The sequence below is a fragment of the Fringilla coelebs genome (genome assembly GCF_963513975.1).
Source record: "Fringilla coelebs genome assembly, chromosome: 8".
Classification (NCBI taxonomy): Eukaryota; Metazoa; Chordata; class Aves; order Passeriformes; family Fringillidae; genus Fringilla; species Fringilla coelebs.
In genome coordinates, this window is record NC_140066.1 from 10,320,481 (window position 1) to 10,347,970 (window position 27,490).

Here is a 27,490-nt window from a genome sequence, read left to right on the forward strand (position 1 = left end):
GGACATCAAACACAACCATACCCTCCTTTATCTCTGATTGCAGCCTCCTTCTTAGCCTAAATCTCTGAACAGCTAAGAGTTTCATGTTTTGTGGACCTAGATATTGTGCTATAAATATTCTGTGTTTCTGGTGCATATTTTGTAACATACACATTCTTTGGTGTCCCTGTCCAGGGACATCTTACAGTCAAACCTTGAGCTTTGAAAGACAAAAATTCTGTCACAAAACAATTTTCCAAAGTGTGTTACCTTAAAAACAGGGATGTCACATTCCTCATTTGACACCTATCTAAGTAACAGCAGATAATTTATCATATATTCATGTAATTCCCACTAGACTGGGTGAAATTCAATATATGTATTTTTTTAAGTTGGTTATCTTTGAAAAAATCAGTATTTACTTGACATATAAACCTTTTTATCCAGTTCTGATTTACAATTAATTAAATAATTTGACTGCACGTAAGTACTTAAATCTGTTTATAGGAACATTCCTTGATAAAGGATAGAAAAGTATTTAAAGAAGATATAGCTGTAGGATCACAAGAATCAATATGTCTTTAGAAAGGTAAGTAATTATAGCATCATTTTACACTGAAATCTAACTCCTATTATAATTGATTAATAATCTTAAAGTGTCAACCAATCCCATTCGATAAAAGGGGTTTTATTTTTTTTTAAATCCCATTTTGCAGTTGTAGAATGGTCTTCAAGTCCATCCATTTCAAGTGAAATATGTTCAAGTTCTTCTGCCTTCACACCAACTCCCTTGTGTTTGTGAATTTTGACTTTTATGTTGGTGGTACCTTCATCTGTAATGGCGTCTAGAAAGAGGCAAACTTTTTTTTTTCCCCAATGAAATGTGAACTAATGTTATTGAGACCAGTGAATTATTCATGAACAATAGATTGAGATCTGCAGGGAGCATTGATGGGCACCCTGACTACAACAAATAGATTACATTGAAAAGTATAATTGCAAATGGCAGAAATAATGAGTACTTAGAATTTCTATAGTGCCTTTCATTTCCAGGCAACCATTGCCTGATTTCTATACCAGCATTAATTACTGGTAGTTAATCATCACAAACCTTTTCGAAATAATACTTATTGTTATCCTAATTTTATAGATTGTTTAATAACTGGAGTTCCTCCGGATCCAGACTTGTGTAACTGAGATAAGAATTTCTCCCACAATCTGCTGTTGGCCTTGGTTTGACACCTAGTTCTTGGCTTTAGCAGGCTCTGGATAATTGATAGTTTCAGAAAGGAATATGTGAAAGAAAGATCTGCTTTCTTAGAAAATCCCCCTTGGATCAATTCTGGGAGTCATTTGTTAGCTTCCTTTCCAAAGAAAAGATGAGAATGGGAGAGGAAGTGCAGGCAGAAGGGAACCAGTCTTCCACAATTGTTTTCTCTCAGCTTGGCTGATGGTAGTCACTGTCAAGCAGACTGCAATCCAGAATAGCTCTCCCAGTAAAATTACAGGTGGAAAATGGGGATGGAGACAGGGCAACATGGAAAGCAAGAAAAAAATCTTCAAAAGATGCCATGTTTGGTGCTTCTAGATGGACATGAGGAAAAAGTCAGCAAAAGAAGAAAGGAGAGAGGGGGAAAGAGCATTAACTGAGGCATGGGGTTTGGATTCCTGCTTTGGCAATTTCATCTTGGCCCAGTAAATATGACCCTGCAGCAAACCTTGACATTCTTCAGGGAGAGGCAGACAGAATGCTCTCACTGGAGCTGCAAAAATCTTCCACTGTTTCATCAGTTTCCTCATGGCCCAGAGCTGCTCACCAGAGCCTTGGCCACATAAAAACTGAAAACTGTTACAGCTTGCCCAGAGCTGTGCATGACAGGCTTTTTTCCCTGCTTTGATAATCATGTTTTGAAATCTTTGACAGACACAAACATTTTAGTGCCTTCTTACAAAACTTTTTAGCAATATTACAGAATACCTACTGATATGAAAACACCTGTAGGTAAAGTCTACATGCTAGCACTTCTACAGGATTTAGAATGTTTCTTTTTTTTACCTTTTCCTTTTGCTTTTAGTAAGCTTTAGCTGTTGGTGTTGCCTAATAACAAAATTTACGCAGACTATAGCACCACCTCCTGTCCAAAGCTGGGCTTTGGTGCAAATAATAGAGCAAAGCAAAAAGTTCTTTAAAGGTGACTTTTTTTGAATGTATGAAGCAAAATGGAAAAGTATGAACTTTTATTCCTTTCTAATGACTTTTCCTTTCTGTACTTTATAACAGGAATTTCAAGTTTGCTTTTACTAGAATGCATTCTTATGGTTGCAAGGTTTTTTTGCTAATGTAAATTGCATTAAGAAAGTTAGCTGGCGGATGATGTTTTAAGAAAATAAGAATACAAAATCTTCCTTTTAAAATTACTTTATTAATAAACTCCAGGTTCAGAGATAATATACACAAGTAGAGGCTTTCACAGAGAAAACCACTTGTGAAGCTCTGCCTTGCATGGTTTTAAAGATTTTTGGGGGCAATATCTGACTTTTTGTTCCAGTTCTGTTCACTTCCCGGCCTTGATAAGAGTAATCTAAACTCAATAACTTTGACAGGGCCTTGCAAGATTGTATGTGTACACATGAAAAATGAGCTGTTCACACAGCTGTAGGGAACAACAGAAGTTGCTCTAAGGCAAGACCGGTGTTTATTTTAGACGGTTTTTCCTAAGCCTCACCTTCTCTGAGTGAGGGATAATAAATTTAGGCCAGACATAATGTGAATTAGACAAATGGGGAGGGATTGCTGAGCAGGCAGGTGAATCTGGAGACACTAATCCATCTTAAGGTTTGCAGGGAAGCACAAAATCATATATGTGGCATAGCAATTACACCATGTGTAATACAGCCCTAACTGGTACAGCCTTAGGGGATACAAACTTTTAACTGAGAGCAAAAGGTGATGTTTCTTTTTGGAAGCATTTGGAATCACAGACTGAAAGCTGTAGATCTGTAACTTAAAGATGTTTCTGCAGTGCACCTAAAACTGCTCTCTGTATAGCAGCAACAGATTTATAGGTGTTGTCCCATACATTTTTGCGTTTAAAAAGAATTAAAGGTTGCTCAAAAGCCTGGGAAAGATTGTAGGGAGATCTTGAGGGTCAAAGATGTAAGAAAAAAAAGTTAAAATGCTGATTGTAGGAAAAAAAAGAGTAAACCTTTCATATAATGAAGTCGTTTTTTCACGTGGGTGAGCGATGCCTTTGTCTTTGCGCAGTGGCCAGGAGGTGGCCAGCGGGCGCCATCCTGGGGCTGTCCCTGCTGGATTTCCTTGGCAAGGGGCCCCAGAGGGCAGGGCTGGAACTGGCCGACCTCCCTGGGACCCAGCTCCTGGCTCTACCTGAGCAAACGCTTCAGTGTGACCAGGAACCCACTGGGGCACCATCCCACGAGCAGAGGAACTACTACAGAGAGGCACTCTGCCCATTCTTACACTGCTTTGGCAACAAGTAATGAGGAATGCCTGGTCCATTTACAGAGTATTTACCGAGTACTGATGGTGCCCAGCATGCATCATAAATACATGATGGTGTCTCCTAAATACACCCAATACCATGGGGTTTGGTCCAAATACTTTTGATTCCAGTTGATTTCAGTCAGGTTTGGTCTGTGTAGGAATCCTCGATGCAAAGAGAAATTAAATCAGGTATAGGTTACTTAACGAGTGTCATGAGGGCAACATTGCAGCAGCTGTGTGAACTATTCCAGTGGCAGCAAAAAACCTCAAAAAACCCAGGCAAAACAACAAAAAAACCCAACCCCCCCCCTCAAACCAAACTAAAACCAAAAACCCCTCACAGAAACTCCCCCCCCAGCCAAAAACAAAACAAAAAAAACCCAAAACAAACATAAAACCCCCACAACCCAGAAAACTCAAAAAGGGTTTCTCTGACTCCAATCCTTTCAAAAATCTATATTAGAGCCTAGCCAGGAAGGGATAAAATAAGCTGATGTGGGCACGTTTTGTGTGGTAATCACCAGAGTTGTGGCTGCTGCAGAAGGGATTCTGCACACTGTTCCTGTGATTAGCTCTTCACGTACAATAGATGTGAGAATGTTCTAGGAAATACAAGACATATGAGAAGGATGAACATAAATCTTTCAAGCTAGGAAGAATAAGTGGCACTGACACAGATATTGTTGCCTTGTTTTATTCAGGGAAAAAAAAAAGTCTAAATGCTAGAAAGCAGTATTTTTTCTCTGTAGGAGCCAAGCAAGCAATTGCTGTGCCTTCCCCAGCTCAAATGATATATGCTGTGGCTGGAAATGCTAACCTGAAGGACACCTGCACATCACAGGTGAGCTTATTACATGACTTTATTGGTATGCATGGAGAAGTACACTGGCTTGAGAAATTTAACTGATACCTTTTTTCCCATTGCCAACATAATTTTTCCTCAGAGAATGAAGATCTCTGACAACCTGTTTATTGGGCAACCAGGGGTTGAAGGATGGGAGAGAGTTAAAGGAGATTTTCTTTAGATTCCTGAGACCTATGAGTCAGTATGTCCATGAGCAAAGGTTACATAAACTAATAGATTAGAACAAGAATTAGTTGCATAAACACTATTACTGCATTTCAATCTGTCACAGAGTCAAGCCTGCAGATTATTGGAGGCAGAGCTAGCCTGGGGCTTACACTCCATCTTGCTGGACTGCCTCTGGCACTGGATACATTTGAAATAGCATTGTTCTCTTGCTGTGGGGCTCCTCTGAAATCTAGGGCTTAGTGCAGCAAGCCTTATTTAACATACAGTGGGGTTGCTCTCAGCTCCTGTCTAATTTGGGATGTCACTCTGGTGTATTGGTTGTGCAATAATTCTGTTTCATTTAACCAAGGATCATTGTGCCTCTGAGGTGACTGGTTCTCTATAGGCAGCCCCAGGGACTAGATCCAGACCCTCTTCAAATTTCCCCCCAACCTTCCTGAAGCCTCTGCCCCTCTTCCTTCCTTCCATGATACCCTCTCCTCAGAATATCCTGGATGAAGTCAGGGAGACCAGGATAAGCAGCTCCTGCTGCTCGGGGAAGAAATGAGGATGGATATGTTACCCAGGCCTGTTGTCCAGGGAAAGGGAGTCTGGATTAGGAATTTTGAGTGGACTGGAGCTGATTCACAGGCCATGAGACATTATGATGGCTGCGGTCTGAGTTGTTTGGGATTATTGCGGGTCACATGGGAAAACAAAGCCTTTCTTGGAGCTGCAGAGCTGCGTTTTTTCAAAGTGCATGAGGGCAAATTATGCTCCCAGGCTGCAGAACTTTCCTCTTGTGTAGTGTTTTCCTTTGCACTTTCCCCAGCTTCTTGCTGATCCCATTTCATCATTTTACATGTGGGAATTGAGGCATCGGAGTTCAAGTCTTTAGTTAGATGCTTAACTCCCATTGAGTAAAACAAACTCTCTCTACAGCCCTGGGCACCAGTTAACATCTAGAACAGACTCTCATACTGTGTTGTTCAAAGACCAAGTAATTTTTTTTTTAATGACATTATTTGCAAAAGTAAACCAAGGACACTTAGCATCTCCATGAATGTAGTTTTGGAAAAAAAAAGTCAGATTCAAACTTGCAAGATTGTCCTGCTGGGCAAGTCACATAAGGAGAGAATTAGTGGTGACTTCTCAAAGTGTGGTGCTCTGTAGTGGGATTTTTTCCTGGAAGCAGGCTCTGGGAGCCCTGCCTGCTTATGTGGTCCTGGCTTCCCTCCTTTTCAGTTGAGGGTACAGAACAGATGGAAGACTAGCAATCAAATGCAGGGTGAAGCTGAAGATGTGATTAAATTAACAGAAGGCCAAAGCCCTTATTGCATGAAAGGCAGCTTAAAGCTACCCCAAAACTGGCTTGAAGGGTTGGTTTTTTTGGTGCAATTATTTATTGCTTTCTGCTAATGGATATTAAAGAAGTGTAGGGAAGACATTCTAGTGGTTGTGCATGGGAGGAAATGACATCTGGGAGAAGTAGAGCAGCAGGGTGTCCATGTGATAGTCCCCTGATTTAAGAGGAGATGTAAGGTTTTGTGCAATATCATCTTTGGCTTATTGCAAAACATGCTTAAAAAAGGGAGCTTGTTTTCATTCTCCATAAGCTACTGTTCTATTTATTTGATAACCAAACTAAAAATAGTGCTTTGTAGAGATTTGCTAAATCTTTGAAGTACATAAGATTGTTTGTTATCAGTGGGCTGCCTCACTAACTGCCAAGGTAAAATAAAGGCAAAAGAACTGGTCTGCTTTGTTGAGAAAGCTGCTCTTATATCCAAGATGAAAAAGAAAGGAGATGACAGAGCTCAAAACCAACAGTTTTCACAGGTCTAAAAATTCTGACAGCTTTCAAAAAGATTAATTCTGCAAAGAAGAGAAGTGCATCTATGTTGCTCCTTGAAAAAAGTCATGTCAGTAGTGTTACAGAATTATTCCCAATGAAGATAAATGTAGGTGACCTGGCAGACTTAATGGAGACTTTATGAGAGAAACCCACACAAATAATTTTCCTTTTCAGAGAAAAATAAAATTGCAGAATAGAGGCTTATTCAGAGACCATGTCTGCTATAATTGGGATGTCTAACCAGCAGTTGTCTTCTCCCAGGCACAAGAAGCAGAACTATTCATGATGCTTGCTGGATAGAAACACTCTGTATAGTGTTTATATTTATGCCCAAAACTCTATATAGTGTTTATAGACAAATTATGTTGACAGATGTGTTAGACATGTGGCACATAGCCTCATGGAATGATATTTGTGGTGATTAATTGGGATGTTGGAAAGTTTGAAGTTAATGTGAGATCAGTTGCCTGACAGAATTGCTCTCTTTATAGAACTCTGTTAGAAACAACCCTGCTGTTTATGTCAAATGGAAGGCGATGGTCAGTTTCATGTTTTTAAACAATCTCAGTGCATTTCAGTTGCCTTGAGTGTGTGTGTGAACACTTGTTATGCTAGCTCCTACACTCAGTATAAACAAAAACTGAAAACTGGCACTGCATACAGAATGCCAATTTCAATGAGGGAAAAGTAGAATGTGGAGTGGAGAGCTTCTGGCTGGTTATAGGCATAGAAAAAGTTAAATTTGCCCATGGTGCATTAGTTATTATCTTGAAGGCTTTCCCAGACTATGCTAAGGGGCTGTTATTCTTCAGAAACACTCAAAAATACTTTACAATGGAGATATCCAAAACCTGATCCAAATTGGCTGTGGCAGATGACATTCAGGCAAATGAGCAGTGTTACCCACAAGACAGCATATTGTTGCTGGAGGGCTGCCTTATTGTGGAAGACTAGAATATATCCCAGAAATGCATTAAGATAAAATCTGCCTGGTGGAAGGTGCAGTTTCACTGGCTTAAGTGGCTTTGAATCAACAGACAACAAATATCAGCCTTGCAGGGTTTCCATGCAGAGCCTCCAGACAGAGATTTAAACAAATGTCAGGCAGTGTTTTTGGGCACTCCAACCTGCCCCACAAAGAGCAGCAGAGCTGGGCAGGTTCAGGGCTGATGGAGGAGTTCAGAAGGCACAGTCTGGGCGGGTTCAGGTCACCCACCTGGCGGGCAAACTTGCTCTGAATGACAGCAGGCAGGGCAAGAAAATACTGTGGGATTATAAATGGGAAGGGGTGAGAGAAGGGCTTCAGTACCTGGTTTTAGGAGGCACCAAGCAATTAGGATGATTTTCCTACCCCATTTCCTCTTCTGAAGAGGAGTAGATTGCCAAAGTGTGCCAGTGGATTTTAGGTTGGATAAAGGGGTTTTTGGGTTTGGGCTGGACTTCTCCTCTCTTGAATGTAGAAGCCCTGGTTGCTGCCCTGGAGACTGACAAAAGCTGGCCTGCAGGCCCAAAGCTCTGCCTGGGTGGTACCCTTGTTCAGCAGGCAAGCAGAGCTGACTGCCTCTCCTCACGCCAGGTGACTCAAAGTCAGGGGGCTGGTGGCTTGCTTTCATATGACCCTCAAGTACCCAAATCAGTTAACAGTAATTTTGAAAGCTTTCTTCCATGGCTGGACATAGGACTTTAATTTCATGAAATTACACACATTCTCATATATCTAAGCTTGGGTGGAGTTCTCAGGAAAACATGAATGCTAGTCAGGCTGAGCCACAGTGGCAGAACCGTTCTGAAATCATTCTCTTGAAAAATAATGCATTCATCAGCATTGTCTGGATTTGGCCTAATGGATCTGTAGGCTACTGATTTCTCAGCTTCCTTTAACTATCAACATTCTTAAAGAAAAATACAAGAATGAATTCTCCAGATCTGAATTTGAGGCAGTTTTACACCTTTTCTTATCAAATGTAGAATGAGAAAGCTGTATTCCAATTGCATTATGGATGCTCAGATTTGTGACCTGTTGATGTAAAAGTTGATCACCAGTATCTTCCAGTAAGCACATTGTGATGCTTTCAATGAAAATAGTCAACCTTGCTGGACAGAGAAAATCTGGGGCAAGAAAGCCCTGCAACTTCGTTCTATAAACGGTTTAGGGGAAAAGCTAAGTGCAGTATTGTCCTCACATTTTCTCTTTTCTTTGTTCTTGGGATGTCATTTGGGCAACCTGGCCCTCATTTGGAAGATGCATTGGAGCGGAAGGGTCGTACTGAGTTGTTCCATGGCTGGCCACTGGAACAATGTTGGAGTAGCTACAGGTGCCAGGGGTGTGCCTCACCATGTCAGCCAAAGGTCTTTTGCTGGAATAAAAAAGGAAGATGTAGAGCTGCCCTCTCCCTGCAGCACCACTGCAGTCCCATACCATGGGATGGGAAGAGTTGCCTGGGCATGACCCCGGGCCAGCAGGAATGCTGTAAGGATGTGCTGGAAGGAACAGGTTCGAGGGACTTCTGTTTCCAGGCTGGCAGGAAGGATGTCAAGGTCAGCACAAAGAGCTGACTGCAAGTGCCTGCTCTGCTTCGCTGCTGTGACACATGGCAGGTAAAATAATGCAGCCAGAAAGCTGCTGCTGACCCGTGCATGGCTCTTAACCCCCAAAGTGCTTCCTGACCTGCAGCCCGAGGGTGTGATTGCTCAGTGACTCTGTGGGGGTGTGCATCTTAGGAACAAAGCCTGGAAGCACACAGGAAATTACTGTTTTTGCAGCCCATTCTGAAGACTCAGGGAGCAACTGTACATTCCTAAAAGCATTTGGGAGGGGTGTTGATCCCCCTGTCTCAGATGAGCTAGGCCTGATAGGAAGGCTTAGGAGCAAATTGAGAACTGCTGGAAGTGGTTTACAAGAATTATTAACTGCTTCCTGAACAGAAAGAAAGAGGACTTGAAAGGGTTCTTTTCTGATGTTTTGGCATCCTTCTCCTTGCTCCATTAGAGATCCAACCACCCTCCCTAGTGTGAAGTTCTAAATGGAGGGAATAGGTCAGAAAGGAGTAAAAGCAGCCTCACAATGTGGAAACTTGGAGTGATCTTTGGGAAAGGACTGAGTGTAGCCCCTCATAAAGGTGAGCAGAAGAGGCGATTCTATACAAAAATGGGCCACTGTGGATGGGGACGAGACTCCTCTGGTCACATCTGTCCTTGATGTTCCCTGGTGCACCACAGGTCACAGCTGGCAGCATGGAGGAGCTGTGTGCCTGTCTCCTCAAGGCAAGATATTCCTGTTGGGTGAGGATGGGGTGGGGGATACTCAGTGGCAGCACCCCCAGGACCCTGCCCGTGCCTGGCTGAGCCCCTGTGTCAGGCTAAGGGCAAGGAAACAGCGCCGCAGGGAGGGCAGGCTGGGATCCCCTGAGGGCTGCAGCACTGCAGGGCTGGGGATGGCCACACTCTGTGAGCCCAGAAATACCTGTGCCAGCTGTGGGAGAGGGGGCTGGCACAAGTGGGAGCCTTGTGGGAGGGCAGCCTCAGCTGCGAGCTCCTCGATGCGTGTGTTGGCACGAGCTCCTTGGAAGTCACTTTGGTTCAACTAAGATGTGTGTAAGTAAGTGGAAACAGGTTCTGGAAAATGACTTGCAATAGAAAATGGTTTCTGAATTGTGTCCTGTTTGGCACAATCTAGATAATTATCTGTAGGATACTGCTTTTTCCATTTCTCCCTGCTCAGCACAAACAATCTCACTCTTCGCAGTCCATGGATGCATCCTTGTTCCCAGTCTGTGCCCGCAGGACGGATGCATTCTGGGCTTGGGGTTTGATTTGTTTTTTTCCTGATTGTTCCACGTTACCGGAAGCAATGGGTGTTTCCTACTGGTGATTTCACCTTTATATGAGGGTTGATATTGAACACATACCAGGATGCCTTGGCCCAGCAGTCAGTTCCTTTGTATACTCTTTATAAATTCCCTTTAACCCTTACAATTTTATTCCTTTCTCTCTGCTCCTCCTCTTCCTGCCCCTGTGTGCCTCCCCTCCCTGTGCTTCCCTGGCGGCATTGCCAGCTCTGCACAGGCCCAGTTTCTCTAATCAGATGAAGCTGCAGGATTATCTCTCTCCCTCCCTCCTAGGCTCCATTTTATTTCCTCTCCAGCCAAAGGGGGAGCCAGGAAGGGGCACCACATCGAGGCAGAGGGAACCCCATCTCCCAGTCTCCTGCCTTTGATGCTCTCTGACAATCCCACCTCCTTCCCCTTATCATATGCTCACCTTAGTGTCAACAGCATCAGGCGGATCAAGGAGAGGAAATCTGAACTCCTTGGGCTTTTGTTCTCCTCAGATTTCTGAGCATCTGTTTTTAAATGCCCTCCAAGTAACTTGTGCAGGGAAGCTGGATGTGCAATCTCTGAGTGGGGGGAAGGTAAGGACCACAGCAGTTCTCTGTCTCCTGTGAGGACACCGAGCCCTCTGTGCTTTGCCAGGAGAGTAACAAAGCAGATGAGGGGAAGGGAAGGGAGAGGAGCTGCACAGAGACAGACCCAGGCTTCTGTAAGTGCTGTGTTGGCAGCAGGGGGTTGATAGCTGCACTGAAAATCCCAGGAAATGGTAGCTTTCTCTTTTTCTGAAATGATGGGAACTATAACTCTAAGCTTTAATTGAATTTAATGTAGTTCTGTAGAAGGTGGTTATTTTGTGCTGATGTCTTTCACTTACATGTGTTTGTCTTTTGGTAAATATTTCCAGAGTATACATGTCACTGTTTCTGTGGGGGAGAAAAACCCCATAAGCTTGTTCATCTTATTCCTCTGCATATCTGTGAGTTTATGAAAATGCTTTTTGATTATCTCTTGTGTGCATGTTAGTGTTTGGATACTAAAAATTAGAGAAAAGTGTAAATTTTATTGCTTTAAGTTTCTGCCTTTTACTACTAATGTGCCAGAGAATCATTTACCTTAGTATTTTCCACCATGTGTACCACATGTTTTTTAAATTCCTAGGACTATCCAACACTAGAAAAATCTGAGGAATATTTCAGTGCTTTCTGCATATCAGCTTTGTTTTGCACTTTACCTTCCTAGATAAATGGTCAATTTCTATTTAAAATGGCAAACAAAATTTTTCTCTTAAACCAAAACATGTTTTTCCCAAAGTCACAAATTTGATTTGGTTTGACTTTTTATTGTCACTAGATTAATATTTAGTTAATAATCCTTAGAAGACTGTTTTCTGCATGTGTTGTGATTAAAAGCAAGAGTCTGTGCTGCTGCACTCCTGGATTTTAGGGGAAGAGGGAAAAGGGAGGGGGAGCAAGCAGTTATTTCCATTTAGTGAGCCCTAAGCATGAAAGGTGATGGGAAAGGAAAGATAAAATAAATACATTTTTCAAGATGCTGATCCCAGACAGAAGTGAGATGCACCTTATATAGATCAAAATCTACCTCTCTTCCATTGACTCATGCTTCAAAGTAATTATATAGTACAAAATACAAAACTATTGGTGGTTTTCTTGCCCCAAGAGATTGCTGAAAGCCTACAGACGGTTGTTTGCATGTTTTAGTTCGTCTGAATGTTTGCAGTACATCAGCTGTAGTAAGATCTGAGTTTAGAGACCTCTGCATGGAGTCTCTGTGTAAAACAATTAGGTTTTGAGAAGTTTTCATTCAGGAGGGTGGATTAGATGAGGGCTTTGTGTTTTCATGCCATAAACACTTCTCCATTTATCAGGTTTTGTTGACTTTTATTGTCCAGACATTTTATCGTAACTGTACTCCAGGGAAAGCTGGAATTGCAATTTAGTTTATCTGACAGTTATTTTGGGCTGCTTAAACAAGAGCAGTAAATTGTATATGGCCTTGTAGTGTCAGAGTTAGTTTATAATACAAAATGTGATAAATTTCCATCAGATAACCATGTCAGCATTTTTCCTTCCATAGTAAACTATGCATATTCAAACTGCACTTGAAAAATAAAAATGTATGAGGGAGGGTAAAACAGAGGAGAATTGTTATTGAGGATCATTAGACTTCTGAAGTTTGATTTCCTTTCTTTCTGTTAGGGCAATGACAAAAGGTAAATTAATGGTTGCTTTTAACCACTGCAGATGAGCAGAGGTATTTGCTTGTACCGGTGAGATACTGCTACACCTGACTGCAGACAGGTTATTTCTGAGCAGACCAGCAACAAAGTCTTGTTTCTTCTCCAGTGGACTCTTCTGGAGGTTAGAGAGACTAAATTGTTCATTCCTTTACCCTGGAAGCTCATGTTTTTAGATAAGGATGGAGTGTACTTCACTCTGGTCCCTTGTATTTGAATATTGCAAGCTGTTACACATTTTGCAGGAGAATGAAGCCTAGGAATGATGTTTTCCAAGGCTAGGAACTTGAAAGATACCTGTTAATGGTATTCGTTCTTCAAGTATTTTTTCCAATGAATCAGAAAAAAAAAATCTGATTTTTCTTATCATACCAATATTTTTGTTGCAGCAAGTATCTTTGGCAGGTGTGTGTGATATTTCATTGCTTCTAGTCTCAAACCATTTTGGCCCAAGAGCAACAGTCCAGCAGGAATCAAAGGCTGCAAGTGATGTTGCACTTTACTTTCCTTGACAGCCTTGAACTCTTTTTTTTTTTTTCTTAAATCATTTTCCATGGCCACGAGCCATACCATGAGGTATGCAGGCACTGGCCTTTTAGTTAATTCTTGCAGCTTCATTGTACAGAAATAAGAGATTTTAACTGGTGTAAACAATAAAGCTGTATGCACACACAGTATCTCTCAGAGTTATTAAAGTTCTGGAAGATGTGAATGAAACAAACTTTGAATAGCCTTTTTTATTTTTCTTTTTTTTTTCTGGTAGGTTGGGGGCAGCGTTTCAGTTCTGAGAGAGAGATCTTTTCTGTAAAAGCAAAATGAGGGGGAGAATGAAAATAAGTGTTGGAGTACAGTGGTCAGGAATATCTGCACAAGGGGTACAAAGAGAAGGCAGTGAACTGAAAGATACTGCTGAGCTTTTCCCTGGTTAAGATAATTTGATGTAATATTTCCTATGGATGCCTTATAACAATTGAATTAATCTATAGCTGTGCAGGTTGTAGTCCATCTGTATGTTAAGAACTCTCCTTTAGGAGTATTCTCTCATTGCTTGGGAGATTGTTGGGAAGAAGACGACCTTTTCCATTTAGAAAAGCTGTTAAAATTCTGAGAAACTATCTTTAGCAACAGGAATCACGAAAAAATATCACTTTGAGGCTGCTTAGGTAGATGCACTCAGAACATGGGAATTGGGTCAGGCCAACTAAATGAAGTTGACATCAGCCAGGTCTTTCATAGTTTGGTGTGTGAGCATTAAGCATGTGAGTTATAGCCAAGCATCATTCTGCACCAAAAAAAGCTTCATAAGAAAGAACACCTTTCAACTGGCCTGTCCCTGTGTGGGGAAGTTCTTGCAAAATTATGGCTTGACTTGTGCACAGTATGGATTTAATACAAAGCACAGAAAGGAGCAGGAGTCTCTCCATCTGCAGAATATTTGCTAATTAAGCTTTAGCAAGGGCACACCTGAGTGTGCAAATGAAGGTTAATGGGATTGAGCAGTTGTAAGACCTTCATTTGACTTGCAGAGCTTTACTCCAGTCAACAGTGCAAAAGACTGAGAGAAACCAGTTCATCTGAGCTGAAGTGAAAGATCCAACTCCTTTCTAGTTCAAGCTAAGCAAACCTGACATGGAAATTGGACAGATGATGAATGCACAAAGCCACCCTAGCTCTCATACACTGATTAAAAAAAATAAATTAAATTATTGCTTTCTGCAGAGAATCTTCTGGGAAAGTTCAGTGTTTATGACTGAGCAGGGTAGATCAGTGCTTCTTGAAACATCAAGGAAAAACATACATCTTGTTATAGCAGTTTTATTTGGTTCTCAGTAGCCTCTAAACTGTGAAAGGGGTGGAGTCATTTTGTTGATGTAGTAACAACAGAGGTGCTAATGGATTGGAAAGAAACTTTTGGAGTCACTGCCTCTTTCCTATAGATCACCTCTATGCTTCCTTTCCAAAATCATTCCTGTCTCAGTAAAAGGTACTCAGGTTTCAGTAAAATGTACAGGTTCCACTAATCAATTAAAAGTGGTTCAGTATTACAAAATAGCTGCACTTTCCAGCTTCTCAGGTTGAGAAGGTACATGGCATTCATTGGCACTGAGGGATAAAAGCACCTATTATGAAAAGAATAAAAAAAAAGTAATTTTTGAAGGGACCTTGTGAATTCATCTATTCCAATCTCCTGCTCAAAGCAGAGATAGCTGAGGTCAGACCAGATTTCTTAGGGTTCTGTCTATGTGAGTCTTAAATATGGTGAAACCAATGTTTGAAAGGCAAAGTGTTCCTGTAGCAGAGCCTTTATTCTTTATAATCACTATCTTGTTGCTAGCAGTTAACAGCAAATGCCTGAAGAGTTATTCTGTAGTTGTCCATGGCACACAGGACAACTGAATGCTGACAGGAACATGAATTGTCTTGTGGTTCTTGAGTTGTTTCAAATTTATACCTCAAAACTTTGTGATTCTGACATTATTACATGTTAATAAGGAAGTGGAGACTTCTGCAGCTTGGTTTATGATTGAGATTAACCAAGAGGAGGGGAAGTTTGTTTGTTTACATAGGGTGTAAACATCAGTTCTAGAGGAACTCCTTCACATACTTGGATTTGACAAAGTATTTGCAAACTTGAGTCTGCTGCTTTGGGCTGTAACTTTATTCTGTCTTGGATTTTTTCTCCTTCCAGTCTCTGGTATCAAGCCTTGGGAGGCAGGGGCTCTCCTCTAACCAATCTCTAATGTTTTTTTTCTCTCAGTCTTGAGAGAGTAAGGAAGTGTTCCCTTTCATCACTTTCAGATGTTCCCTGAAAACTATAGATAATAGTTCCCCACGTGGGTCTGATTTGACCACAGATGAACTGGGACAGTTTCTTTTCTGAGAGACAGAAATTGCACTTTGACATAATGGTTTTTATGACAAAACACCATGTTTGAAATGAAAACTTCCTCTTGCCATATTCCTTGGTTAAATTGTTTCAAAGCTACCTCATACTACAATGGCACCTTTTAATGCTATGAAACACGATTAGCTAGTCCCCTTTTTAGTTCTTTTCAGTACTCAGCCCCTTGGATAGAGGTTGCCAGCTCTTTTTCAGCTTAAGGATATATAAAAGCTTGCAGTGTGAAATGAAGGCTTATATTAGTCACAGAATCTTTTTTTCATGAGAAATTCACTATGTAAATAAAAACCTACAAGTGCATGGGGCACTGCAAGAAAATGTGGTCTGCAGTTGTGACAACTCTGCTTAGAAAATTTAATGAAGCTGCTTATAATAATTAATCATTGCTACTTAATATACCCTGCATATACAATATACATGTTGTCAGCATGCATATTGTATAGAGAGTTTATACATACAAGACCTGATTTGAGAAACTTTGCTGAGTTTGAGTATTTGAAATCCTTGAGATTACTTGTGCTCATGATGTTGGAAAGTTGCAGGGGATGCTTTAAACTTATGCTTCTGAAGCACAGATAGTGTCTGACCTTTACTGGTAAGGTGAGTTTTCTGCAAATGCAACAAGAATTTCCTGTAGAGATGCACTATTTATTTCTTCCAATCCAAATATTACAAAAGAAGGGCCAGAATACATTATCTTCAGCATCTTATATTTAATATCTTTTATTCTAGGATTTGAGAGTGCTCTGCAATCATGAATTAAGCCTTTAAATACCTACATCAGGGGCTTCTGCATCTAATCTCTGAGTCACAGATGAGTAAACTGAGTCACAAAGGGAATGACTTGCTCAAGGTCATACACTATGTCAGTGAGCACAGACAGAATTAGAAAGCAATTGTTTCTTCTTTCTAATTACTGAGCAATTGGTTTTTAAGTTCTGGAAGTAATTTTTCTGTCAGTCCACCATGTCAAAGTCAGTCTGTTCTCTGCCACCACTGAGAGCAGCTTCTAGAGGTAGATGGATTGTGGTTTTGAATACCTTTTTTCTCCAAGGTTCTCCATACAGTTCATAAATGCTCTTATTTAAATAAAGAACTGAAGGGGATTTTGTGGCCCATGTATAGTGTTCAGTCACGGGGGAAACAGGGGACCAAGCAATAAAGATAAATTTCTAGGTTTTGCTAGGTAAGTTGCCAGGTTTCTCTGGGTAAGAAAGAGATTCAGCTATCACATGTTGAAGAATAATGAACCATCCTTAATTATTTTGGTGAAGCGTCCTTCAATCTTATTGTCTAAATCTATTGTCTTTATCCTAGCGGAGATGTTTGGAGACCTTTGTTTATATCCCCATTATTGCTGTTTGATGATGCTCTAGGAATTGCCATCCTTCAATTAGGGATGATATGTGAACATGAAAAGCTGCTGTGCTTGTGGCTACGTTTGTATATTCAGTATTCTTAAGGCAGATTTGAGCTTCCTTTGTCTGCCACTGCAGCTGGTTGTAAGCTTTTATCTCTGTTGGCACAACACTGAGGCAAGGGAGTGAGCTTTATGGGGAGCCTGGGCACGTTAGACAGGCTCAGCTCTGTGCTATTCTGCCTCCTTGTAGCCAGCACAGAGCACACACACAGACTGTGCACTCTCTGACACAGGCTGGGACACAGCTTTAGGTGTCACAGGTGTGTCCACCTGGCAGGGAGGGGTGTCCCACTGCCCACACACAGCAGTGCAGTGCCATCAAAGCTGGGATGTCCATAGGGCAGGGGGGATAAGCTGAGTTTGTGCCTTCCCTCTAACTGTTGCTGTTAAGCTTGCAAGCAAACAATAAAAATGATTGCTTGAATATTTTCTACTAAAACACACGAATTTGCAAGTAGATATCAAATCACTGAGCCAGTTTGGGTGGAGTTTGTTGGAAGTGCAAACTGCTGGCCCCTTGTGCAGGTTGCGCTGATATCCAGCTGTACTCTGAGACTGGAAGGAGGCTGTAAGCGTGCTTCTGGCTTTCTGTATGGTTTTTAAGTTCATGCTGCTGCCCAGGAAGCTGTGATTCACACAGTTGGCAGGCTTGGGCCTCTGACAGGCAGAGGCTTACTGAGCAAAGCTATGGCCATGTGTTTCTGCAGAGTTCCAGGTCAGTGGGGTTGCTTTGAAGCTGGTCTGCTCAGGGCTGAAGAGAGGCTACAAAAGTGGAGCTCTGAAGAGCATGAGTTGTTGAACACCAGACCAGTTGTGTCTTCTCCAAGTTGGAACACGTGAAGGAATGGGATTTGATGCCCTGCTGTGAAGAGGAAAAGGCTCACTAGTGCCTGTCTCTGAAATAAATCCAAATATGGATAGGCCACTGCATATTTTCTACATTAAAGATGAATTCCTAAAGAAACTATCAAATATTTTTGTCACAGGACTTCTGCAATACCAGTGGGTATCAGTAGCCATGAATTCTTAGCAGCATAATCCTGGCATCTGAATTAACAGTTTCATTTTTTTTTAATTCTGTTCTGCTTAAGCCAGAAAGACAATTGTATTAATATACCACTTCTTTAGGCATGCACTATTCACTGTAAGCATGATTCTAGGTCAATGTTGCCTGCTGTCATTATATTTGATTTTTTTAAGCCCCAGCTGGTGAAAACAGCTGATTAAATGACCATGTCATCATATTTAATTTGTAATTATAGTTTTAAGTCTTCTAACTGAAGAGATGAGCTTTAAAGAAGTGAGCTGTCAAACAGTAAAAGTGAGCATCAAAACATGACTGTACAATATCTCTGTTTGGTATATTGTAGGGTAGTTTGTATGCTGAGGCAGATCTACACATGGAGATATAGTGGGAGTAATGTTTCACTCATAAAATTCTGCTAAAAAAAGATGAAGTCCAAGAGATTTTTGAAGTTGTTACTGGGATAGATGATTAAATTAAAAAGGTGGCAAAGAAGATGCCACATGCTGCAGTAGTAAATCGTGTGGTGGTGTCAGGACAATGTCCCGACACACGCCTCCCTTGTGACAGAGTGCTTCTCTCTCTGATTTTCCAATAATATATTTACAGCCATGTGAATTGTCCTTCCTGGGAATTCAGCTGAAGGTGTCACTGAAATTGTCTCCTTTGGCTCATCCCTATCAGGCTCCTTTCTCCTGGCACTTTCATTTTAGCCTTTTTCATCTTTAGAATTCAGAGTTTCCAGCTCTGCTCAGGCTGTTGGGGCTGTGGGCTGTCCCTGCTCCTTAAAAGAGAATGCTGACCTTCCTGCATGGCTCTTCCAAACTGTTGGATAGCTGTGGGCACTGTGGCCAGCGGCCTTGTCGTTCCACACTGAGGTGAATGCATGGGCAAATGTTGGAATCTATTCATTTTCTGATGTGGCAACTCATTTGTTATCTCCTGCTGAGGCCACTGGTAACCAGTTCACCCATGGCACCCTCAGCCTTTGGGGAAGAGATCTCTGCTGTGCCTCAGGAAGGAGAGAGCCGAGGGTCCTTAACACTCAGGGTAAAGGGGGCTCCTCACTCTGAGTCTTGGCACCAGTCACTCAGAGAAACCTGCCCAATGTGCTCAGCACAGGGTGGGCAAAAGACAGAAGGGCTTCAGGAAAGCCTGGCAGCCAAAGCAGTTATGAGCAGAAACTAAGGAGGCTGTGACCAGTGGCCTTGTAAGGGCATCAGGCACAAGGGCTCTGCTTTGGCAGTGCTGAGCACCGAGGGTCACAGCTCTCCTGCTGTCATGTTTATCAGCCTGCCAAGTGCACTCCCCCTCCTCCTTGTGAGTTATGGTCCCAGTGCCATGGCCCCACTGTCCCCGGTGCCTCTTGCAGTGCAGAACTGGAAAACAGCCCCATTCCTTTGCATCCAGTGTGCACTGGCCCGTTGTGTTTGTCTGCTGGTGTCTCTGGAGGCCCAAGCCACTCTGTCCTGTAGATCTGGCTGATACTTGGAAATACTTAGGATGATAGAAAATATTTACAAAAGGGCATTAGCAGATTAAACTGAACAAGGCATGGTTTGTTTATAATGCTATTCCAAAATGGAAAGCCCACAGAAAGATGATGGATTAAAGGTTAAGTGATTGGGGTCTCAACCTGAATCTTTATTAATCTAGCTGACAGAATTTAGAGAAATTATTTTTTGTATTGACAGAATTTAGAGAAATTTTTTTATGTTCCCTGACAAGTGATTTCTTTCCCCTACTGTAACTCCTCTGTTTATTCCTTTCACTTGCACCTTACCAAAATAAAATAACAATTAAAAACAGCAACAACAAAACTCCTAATCCCAGACACTTGAATCTCTAAGCTTTTTACCATGGTTAATCCTGTTTTGCCAATGCCTCTCGAGTGGTTTGACTCCCCCCAATGTAAATGTTAAAGATTATTGTTAATGAACCATTTCCTTCAGTAGCAGTAGTAGTAGTTAGGGAGAGGCCATCGGATCTCATAATGCTATCATACCAATCTTTGTCTAAAGCAAAACAGATCTTTCTTATCTTGTGCAAGTAGTTTTCCCTGTGGGCAAGCAAGGATAATTTTTAGACATAAGCACACTCTTATTTTTTTTTATTTTGATGGTATAAGTTTCTTTAAAATTAGTACAGCTCTAAAAGAAATGACTATCATATTAGTTGGTTAGAAGTTTAGTCGTAGATTGCAGTAAGGAAGACACATTGTTTGTAAAATACCAGGCCTGAAGAGAACCCAGTGTGAATATACTGAATTGCTTCTGGTACCTGAGGGAGCTTGGCTGTTTGGGCAGAAATGCAGGTTTTCCTGAATGTGCTGTCTTGAGCCCCAGGAGGGGTCAGCAGTGTTTATGGCTAAGTGACTGCTGCCCCTTAGGGTGTAATTAAAGTGCCATCATTTTAGCCATAAACTGCTCTTAATTTCAAATTTATAACCGTGGTGTTGTAAAAAACATGAAATGAAGTTAAGAACCTGTATCTAGCAGCCTTCTATTCAAGTATATTCCTTAAGTTAATTAAAATGACACTGTTCTTCTTGTACAAAATATAATTGTGTTTGCCTTGGAGTTTGGTGTTGCAGAAATTCTATGCATGCTTTGTGCAGCTGATTATTGCACAGCAGGGCCAGAGTGATGCAAATGAAGAAACAAATTCAGGACAAAGACCTTGCAACCCCCTAACACTTCTCAGAAGGTGTCTTCTCTGAAAGGACTAGTGCTGCCATGGAGGGTCCTGGTCAGCATCCAAAAATAAATCATCACCCAAAAATGTGGTATGGATCAGATTGTTTAGCTTTTCCAAATTCCACATTTTCATATTAGTGCTCTCACCCCTGAAACTGGCTTTGATTTTATGACTTATTTTGCAGTCAGATGCTGATTTTAAAAGCATAAAATTAAGGAAAAAAATTTTCTTGCATGATCAGCTAAGTGAAGATGGGTGAAACAGCTGCAGTCATGATTACAAATCTTGACTTGTGGATTGACCATTGGAGTTATATAAAGGAAAAATGACTGTGTAAGATTTAGAGAAGTCTCTGGCGTTGCATGCATATTTCTAGTAAATAGTATTACATTTCTCTGACTCTTCCCAAGTTCTGCAGCTAACTTGAATTGTTCAACATGTCAGGTGATTCTCACTGCCTCACTGTCTGTTAACTTCCTATAGTAACAAAGGACTAAAGGAGGATTCTTAAAAAAGAGGAGAAAGGACTTTTTCATGGGCAGATAGGACAAGGGGGAACAGTTTCAAACTAAAAGATGAGAATGTTGTCAAAATTTCAGTTAAAGTACATGCATGGAGTACAAAAATACCAAAAGATTTTAGAATCATAGTTAATTTGCAGCGAATGTCTTTCAATTGATAACATACATTGTATTTAATATTTTGAGACTAAATTTACTGGTGCAATAAATAGGTCAAAACTTTAATCATAAGTCATAGCAAAATACACATTTGTTGCTTTAAAGTAGTTCAGTGGAATTAGTGAAAGCAGCCTAGATCCCCTCATAAGCTATCTGAAGCTAAGCCAAAAATAGTGGATGTTAATTCCATTTCTATCCTAATCCTTTCTCTGCTTGTCTAACAATTTTCTATATATTCATAGCAGAGTAACTGCCTCAAAAATTCATACTTTCTTGTGTTTTCAGGTGTGAATTTCAGGTATGAATTTTCTTTCAAATCAAAATCTTTCAGACAGACTCAGAACTTAAAATAGATATTTATGAGTAAAATTCCTTTCCTATAAGTTATATTTTTACATATTAAAAATGAAAGTTAAACCAAGCAGTCTGCTCTACTCAGCACGCACAAAGAAAGTTGGTTTGGGTGCTATGTACCCACAAAATCAGTGTGCTTCTATCCATGTTTCATGTGGGTAATCCATTCCTGATTAGCTGATTCACAAAATACAAAGGAGTTGCATGGCTGTGACATTGAAGAGGTTCCATGTTTTGGGGTTGGATTATAAAAATGAGGTTTGGCACCTCATTCTCTGGATGTGACCCAGCCCCTCGCTGGCAGAGGTGTGGGAAGGACCAGCCAGACCCCTCTGCTTCCCAGCCTTTCCCAGAAGCCATGGGCTGGACCCTGGGCACGGTGGGAGGTCTGGCACCTCGGGAGGTGTGTGTGCAGTGTTGGGCCTCTTCTCAGGGAATTTTCGTGCATCCTGAGCAATCAGTGCCAGCAGTGCATGCGTGAAATGCAGAGTTTGGGAAGGCCCAAGCACAAAGGAGAGTAACTACAATTATGCTAGTGTGGAACACTGGTCTGTCTGAGCAACAATGTTCAGATGCTGTTGGGAGTAGCTGGTTAGAATATTCTACGTGTACATGTGTAATATGTGTCACATTGGCCCATGTTTGGTCATGATTTCACTTGTAGTGGGGCAAAAATAAATGTGTTCCGAGTTTTCTTTGGAGGTTTCCTTGCCAGCATCACCCTGGGTGTTGCTTTCAGTGATGTCACTATGTTTGGCCTGTTTCAGCCATCTGAATGTGTTCCGTGTGAGGTGACAAATCAGTTTCAAATGCATCACTTCTTTCAGTTACAGAGGCTTCTGCAGCAATGTCCATTGCTACATAAAGAAAGCAAATAGAGCCTTTGTTTCTGCGTACATGTACGTATTTCAATGCTCTAAACTTTGTAAGAGAGCCCTTCAAGCTCCCCACAGCCTTGTATCGTTTGTAACAGGATATGTTTGAAGCTTCCTTTCATCTGAGTCTCAATATTTGTGTCTGAGGATTGCCATTAGTAAGTGTTGTTTCATCCAGGTGTGTGTGAGAGCCTTTGCAGGTGTTATCTTTTAAAGAGATTAAATGTAAGGTTTTCACCTTGTAGGTAGCTATTGCTCTGGTGTTTAATCCTCTTGACTCCTTTGAACCCTGTGGCAGACTATACTCATGCAGAAGTGACTGCAGCAGAGGTAACATATATGTAGGATGGGAATTCACCTTTTTTCTGTATACAGTCCAAATTGGAGCAACCCTATGCTAGAGGAGATTGCTGCTGGTCACAAGTCCCTGATAAACAACCCACAATGAGAATTTTTTTTAAGATTGTGATTGCATATATTATGTTTTAATGTTGTTATGCTCAATTTAATTTCATCATGGAAAACAGCCAACACAGGTGAATTTCAGGTGATGGGAAAATTGCAGCCTGTTAGCCTGCAGACATTTACAATGGAAAGGGAATTAATTGCAAGCACTGATAGCTGCCTGGATCAGCTGTAGAGCTCTTGGTTGGCAGAGGGAGCAAAAGGCATGTTCTTATCTGTTACACTGGTTCGTGACTCTTGAAGCCTGTAAATATCACTTTAAAAGGATCACATATGAGAGTGTGGAATGTGAGCCCTTGCAGCCACGGTGTCCTTGATGGCAGGAGTGAACTTCCCTGTGACATTTGCAGAGTGCTTTTGTTCACCATGTGTATGTACCTTTCCTGTTCCACACATTCATTTTTATTTTAGTGATAAAGTGCACAAGAAATTGTGCAGGTTTCTGTGAGAGACCTGCTAAGGAAGCAGAGTGCATAGAGTGTATCTGAGGGAAAGTTGTCTAAAATGAGAAATTCTGGCTTTCACTCTCTACATCTGCACAACAAACTATCTGGTAGTAGTTGGCCTGGAAGCAATGCACAAGTACTCTGGATCTTTCTGCTCAACACAGTGAGTTCTTGTGGAAAAGACATATGTATTTGTGTGGGTAGATATAGATATATATGAGCATATTAAAATAACTTTAGTTTTACAAATGTTGCAACACCCTTGAGACATCAAGGCAATATGTGCAGTCAATCAGTGGAAGATCTGATTCAATCAGCAAAAATGGATCTCTAAATCTGGTGAGATTCAAAATCTTCAATCACAACTCCCCTCAGATGTGAAACTGCTAACATTAATGTTAATAATGCCTAGGGTACTGCACCAACTGGTAGAAATAAAGGTTTTCTAAAAATAGAAATGACGGAGGCCACTATAAAAAGAGACAGAAGAACTGCAAGGCTTTGGCTAAAGATTTTCTTGTTTTGTTTTTACCCTGCCTCTGGTGTCACGAGTGCACACCTTCCACAGCTAGCATGGATTTGCAAAGGTGAGCAGCCTGAGAGCCCAGAGCATGCACCCTTAACAGAGCCAGTGCTGAGGTGCAGATTCTCCTTACAGAGAGAGAGGAGTTTCACCTCCAGCCTTTCACTGGATCCCTCTTTGCAGCCAGCTCCTGTGGTGGCAGAGATGAGCACAAGCTGGAGTGCTGCCCAGAATTATTTGTTCTGGGAACACTGGCAGTGACTCCACGCTGGCTTGGTAGAGGTCATTTCCTTGGGTAGAGGTCATTTCATGTCATCTTTGTCACAGGGGGTCAAAACAACTTTGTCCATACCTGCTGTACACTTGTGTGGGGTCGGAGAAAATGGTGGACTAAAACAGTGATCTTCTTGTAACATGAAATATCAAGAAGCTTGTTAGGAAAGGTATGGGGAAAAGGGAGAACTTGTTCAGTTGTTGCAGCTTTAAGGTTTAAAAGCTCCATCAGTGACTGGATAACTTCTAAAATTACAATGTCAAGAGACTAAAAGTGAAAGGGTTTTTTTTTTGTTTTGATGATACAGTTAATGTCATTGGCTTAATGACCACTGTGGTGAAAAGTTATGTAGTTTGAAAATACTTCTGTCTATGCTTAGGTTACATGACATCTCTGGATGACCCAAAAATGGCTCCAGTGAATTTGGGGAGATGATACTTGGTAATGTTGAGATAGTAATTGTTAAAAGATAGAAACCAAGGAGGATTTTTTTGTGTTTTATGAATTGGGAAAAAACCCACCAGAATTTTAAAAAATATTGCATCTAATTTAGGGAAAAACTCTTTGGGGAAACTGAAATGGCAACTGAGAGTACTGTGCTTTTTAGAAAGTACTTGTGAACTGTGAAAGGTGAGAAGCCCAAGCAGAAGGTCAGTAGAGATTATAGTTTTCAGTACATTTATTTCCTACTTAAATTGTGTCTTTTTCTTTTCCACCATTTCTTGCAGGTCTGTTTTTCGCCATGTCATCTGACAGCCACCAGCTCCACACCCATTGCTACCAGGACTCACTAAGTTCTACTTGTCACAGTCTCTTGAATGTCAACAGTCACCCCCTGTCCAAGAGCTCCTCAAATCTGGCCTGTATTGGGCACTCAAGGAGTTTAGAGGAAAGGCAAAACAAACAGGAGCTGAAGAAAAGCCATAGTAGCACCATCTGCCATATCCTGGAAAACAGGAGTGATGCAAGGAGTGCACAGAGTCTTGGATGGTCCTCCTCACAGCCTGGAATGATGGGACTTGGATCAGAGGTCCCAACCATAAATGACCAGTCAGCCAATGACCATTCAGAGAGAAGAACTAAGAATACAAACCATGTTCTTGTCACTGAACAGTCCTCAGCATCCTGGGGAATGGGGGACACTAAGATGTGTGTGAAGAGCAGCACTGCTGAGAATGTTTCTTCAGCCTGCTTTGTTCACCAGCAAGGCATGTGTAAAATGGAGGAATCAGGACCTGCCCTTCAGAGAAGCCACTCAGACCTAACCTGCAGCTGCAAACAGCAGACTCATGTCACTCACATAGAAACCAGTGCTACTCACTCCAGCCTAAGCTCCTCTGGCTGCAGGCACGGTCCGCCAGTGGCTAGAATGTCTTTCCAAACGCAGAGCTATGGATCAGAAACAAATCAAAACACATCTCACTATCAAAACCTTGTGACTCATCTTCCAGTCCTACCTAGAGACCAGCAAGTACCCACAAATACCTTTGACAGTGGCAGTATTCCACGTAACACTACTGTTTACACAGATCCTGGCACATTTCACACTGCTGTTCTGGGACCCCACATGCCTGGAAATGGTTTCCCAAACAGGACAACGTTCAGTCAAGCCCCTGGGATTATTCATGGTGGTCTGACTTACGGTAGTATTCCAAACTCTGCCTACTCCCCCATGGTGATGACGGTTCACAACAACTCAGCGGGGCCCTGCAGTCTCAGGCAGGACACCTTGAAGGCAGACGCCACCATCCCAGCCTATTGCCACTCCTTGCCCATCCCATCCATCCAGCTCATCCCACGGTTGGTGTGCTCCGTCAGTGAGACGGGAAAAGAGCAGGCAGCACCTGGCTACTTTCATCCCTTTTCTGCTTCTGACATTCTGACATATCCTAAGCTGGTGTCTTCAGTAAGTGAATCAGGCCTGGATGCCAAGAAAATCCTGAAGTGCTGTAACGTTTCTGGAGAACAACTGCAACCTGCTCCGCAGGAGAGAGCTCCTCCAGAAGCCGAGGCTGCCTGTGTTGCCCTGAGCAGCCAGCAAGGTGCAGACATGGCAGTGACAACTAAGGATATGTGGACTATGACCTCTATGAATGACATAACCAAAGGCCTGAAACCGGCCCTGGAGCGCAGAGATGCCGAGGTACAAACTCTTCCAACCATGGAATGCAAATCGGTGGCAACAAGCCCAGCAGCTGCAGCAGAAGGTCACTCACACGTGTTCCCAGAGGTGAACCTGGAGCAAGGCTTGGAGGCCCCCAAATCTCCAGTTCGTGAAGTGAGATGGGATGATGAAGGAATGACGTGGGAAGTGTATGGGGCATCTGTGGATCCGGAAGTCCTCGGGGTAGCCATTCAAAAACATCTCGAGTTTCAAATAGAGCAGTTCCAGACAGAGCCTGCTGAGGCAGCTGAGAAAAGTAATGAGGAGCAACCTGCTGAAAAAACTGGGAAAAAAAGGCCTTTCAGAACAATGATGCATTCCCTGAGATATCCAAGCTGTTGTGCTCGCTCCAGTACTGCAGTGGAGTGAGCACAGCTGTAGGGTGTAGGATAGCTGTGCTGCTTTTAAATTGTACATAAATGCTGACTCTTAAGTGTGAACACAATATGTGTGGGCAGCCCCCACCAGGACGAGTGGGAAAAGTTCAGTGATCATCAAATATGCACTAAAGCAAGGAGAAGTCCATGGCTGGACTATAAAACAGAAAACATAAGATTTGACTTAAATAATGCCATCCAAATGCTCTTGACTGTATTTAATGTAGCACTGTTTCTTTCTACATTAGTTTTAAACTGTATTGTAGGGAATGGAACTTCTTTTTTAATGATACATCTTTTGGAAACAATGAGGACTTTTTTCTGTATTTTAATAATTTAGGGTTAGAAAAAATGGTTTAATCCAAGTTTTTAGCTTTAAATCACATTCCTTTAAATTGTTTTGGCAGCTGTTTTGCTGTTAATTTAATAATCCTGACTATAAACTCACTTTAACTGCAGAGAAAATAACAAACTAGTGTAATGTTCTATGACAAAGAATTGTGACTTTTGTCTATATTACTGTGAAGTAATTTCAGTGTTACTAGTCTGAACTCTTCCCTTAGCAAGCTCATGTACAGTTGGAGGACACTCCATCAGCTTTCCAATTAGTTTGTAGATATGATGAATTACACTCTAAAATATCCAGAACTTATGTTTACCAAGTGATTGACACAAGTGTACAGTGTTACCAAAGATGACTGATGTAATGTGAATGCTTGTTTTAGAGACCTGAAATGGAAGCTGTTCAGATTAGCCTGTGGCACCACCATACCCTACAACTCACGAGCAGTTTTGGTTTGCTTATATTAAAAGTAATTCCCAGTGAGTTCTTTTTATGTGCATCTATCCTGAGC

At 41.6% G+C, this 27,490-nt stretch overlaps 1 protein-coding gene across 2 annotated transcripts; it reads left to right on the forward strand.

Annotated features, from left to right (window-relative positions):
- Positions 1–730: 730 nt before the first annotated feature.
- GPRIN2 (G protein regulated inducer of neurite outgrowth 2) lies at positions 731–26,628 on the forward strand (the record flags this gene model as incomplete). 2 transcript variants are annotated; one of them, XM_084210382.1, is made up of 2 exons in its annotated part: positions 731–836; positions 24,824–26,628. In XM_084210382.1, the coding sequence occupies exons 1-2, from the start codon at positions 794–796 to the stop codon at positions 26,626–26,628; spliced, it is 1,848 nt and encodes a 615-aa protein (XP_084066508.1). In that variant the 5' UTR covers positions 731–793. The 2 variants fall into 2 exon arrangements, with proteins under 2 accessions (XP_084066508.1, XP_084066509.1); XM_084210383.1 differs by lacking the exon at positions 731–836 and adding an exon at positions 23,782–23,885.
- Between the last annotated feature and the right edge of the window lie 862 nt (positions 26,629–27,490).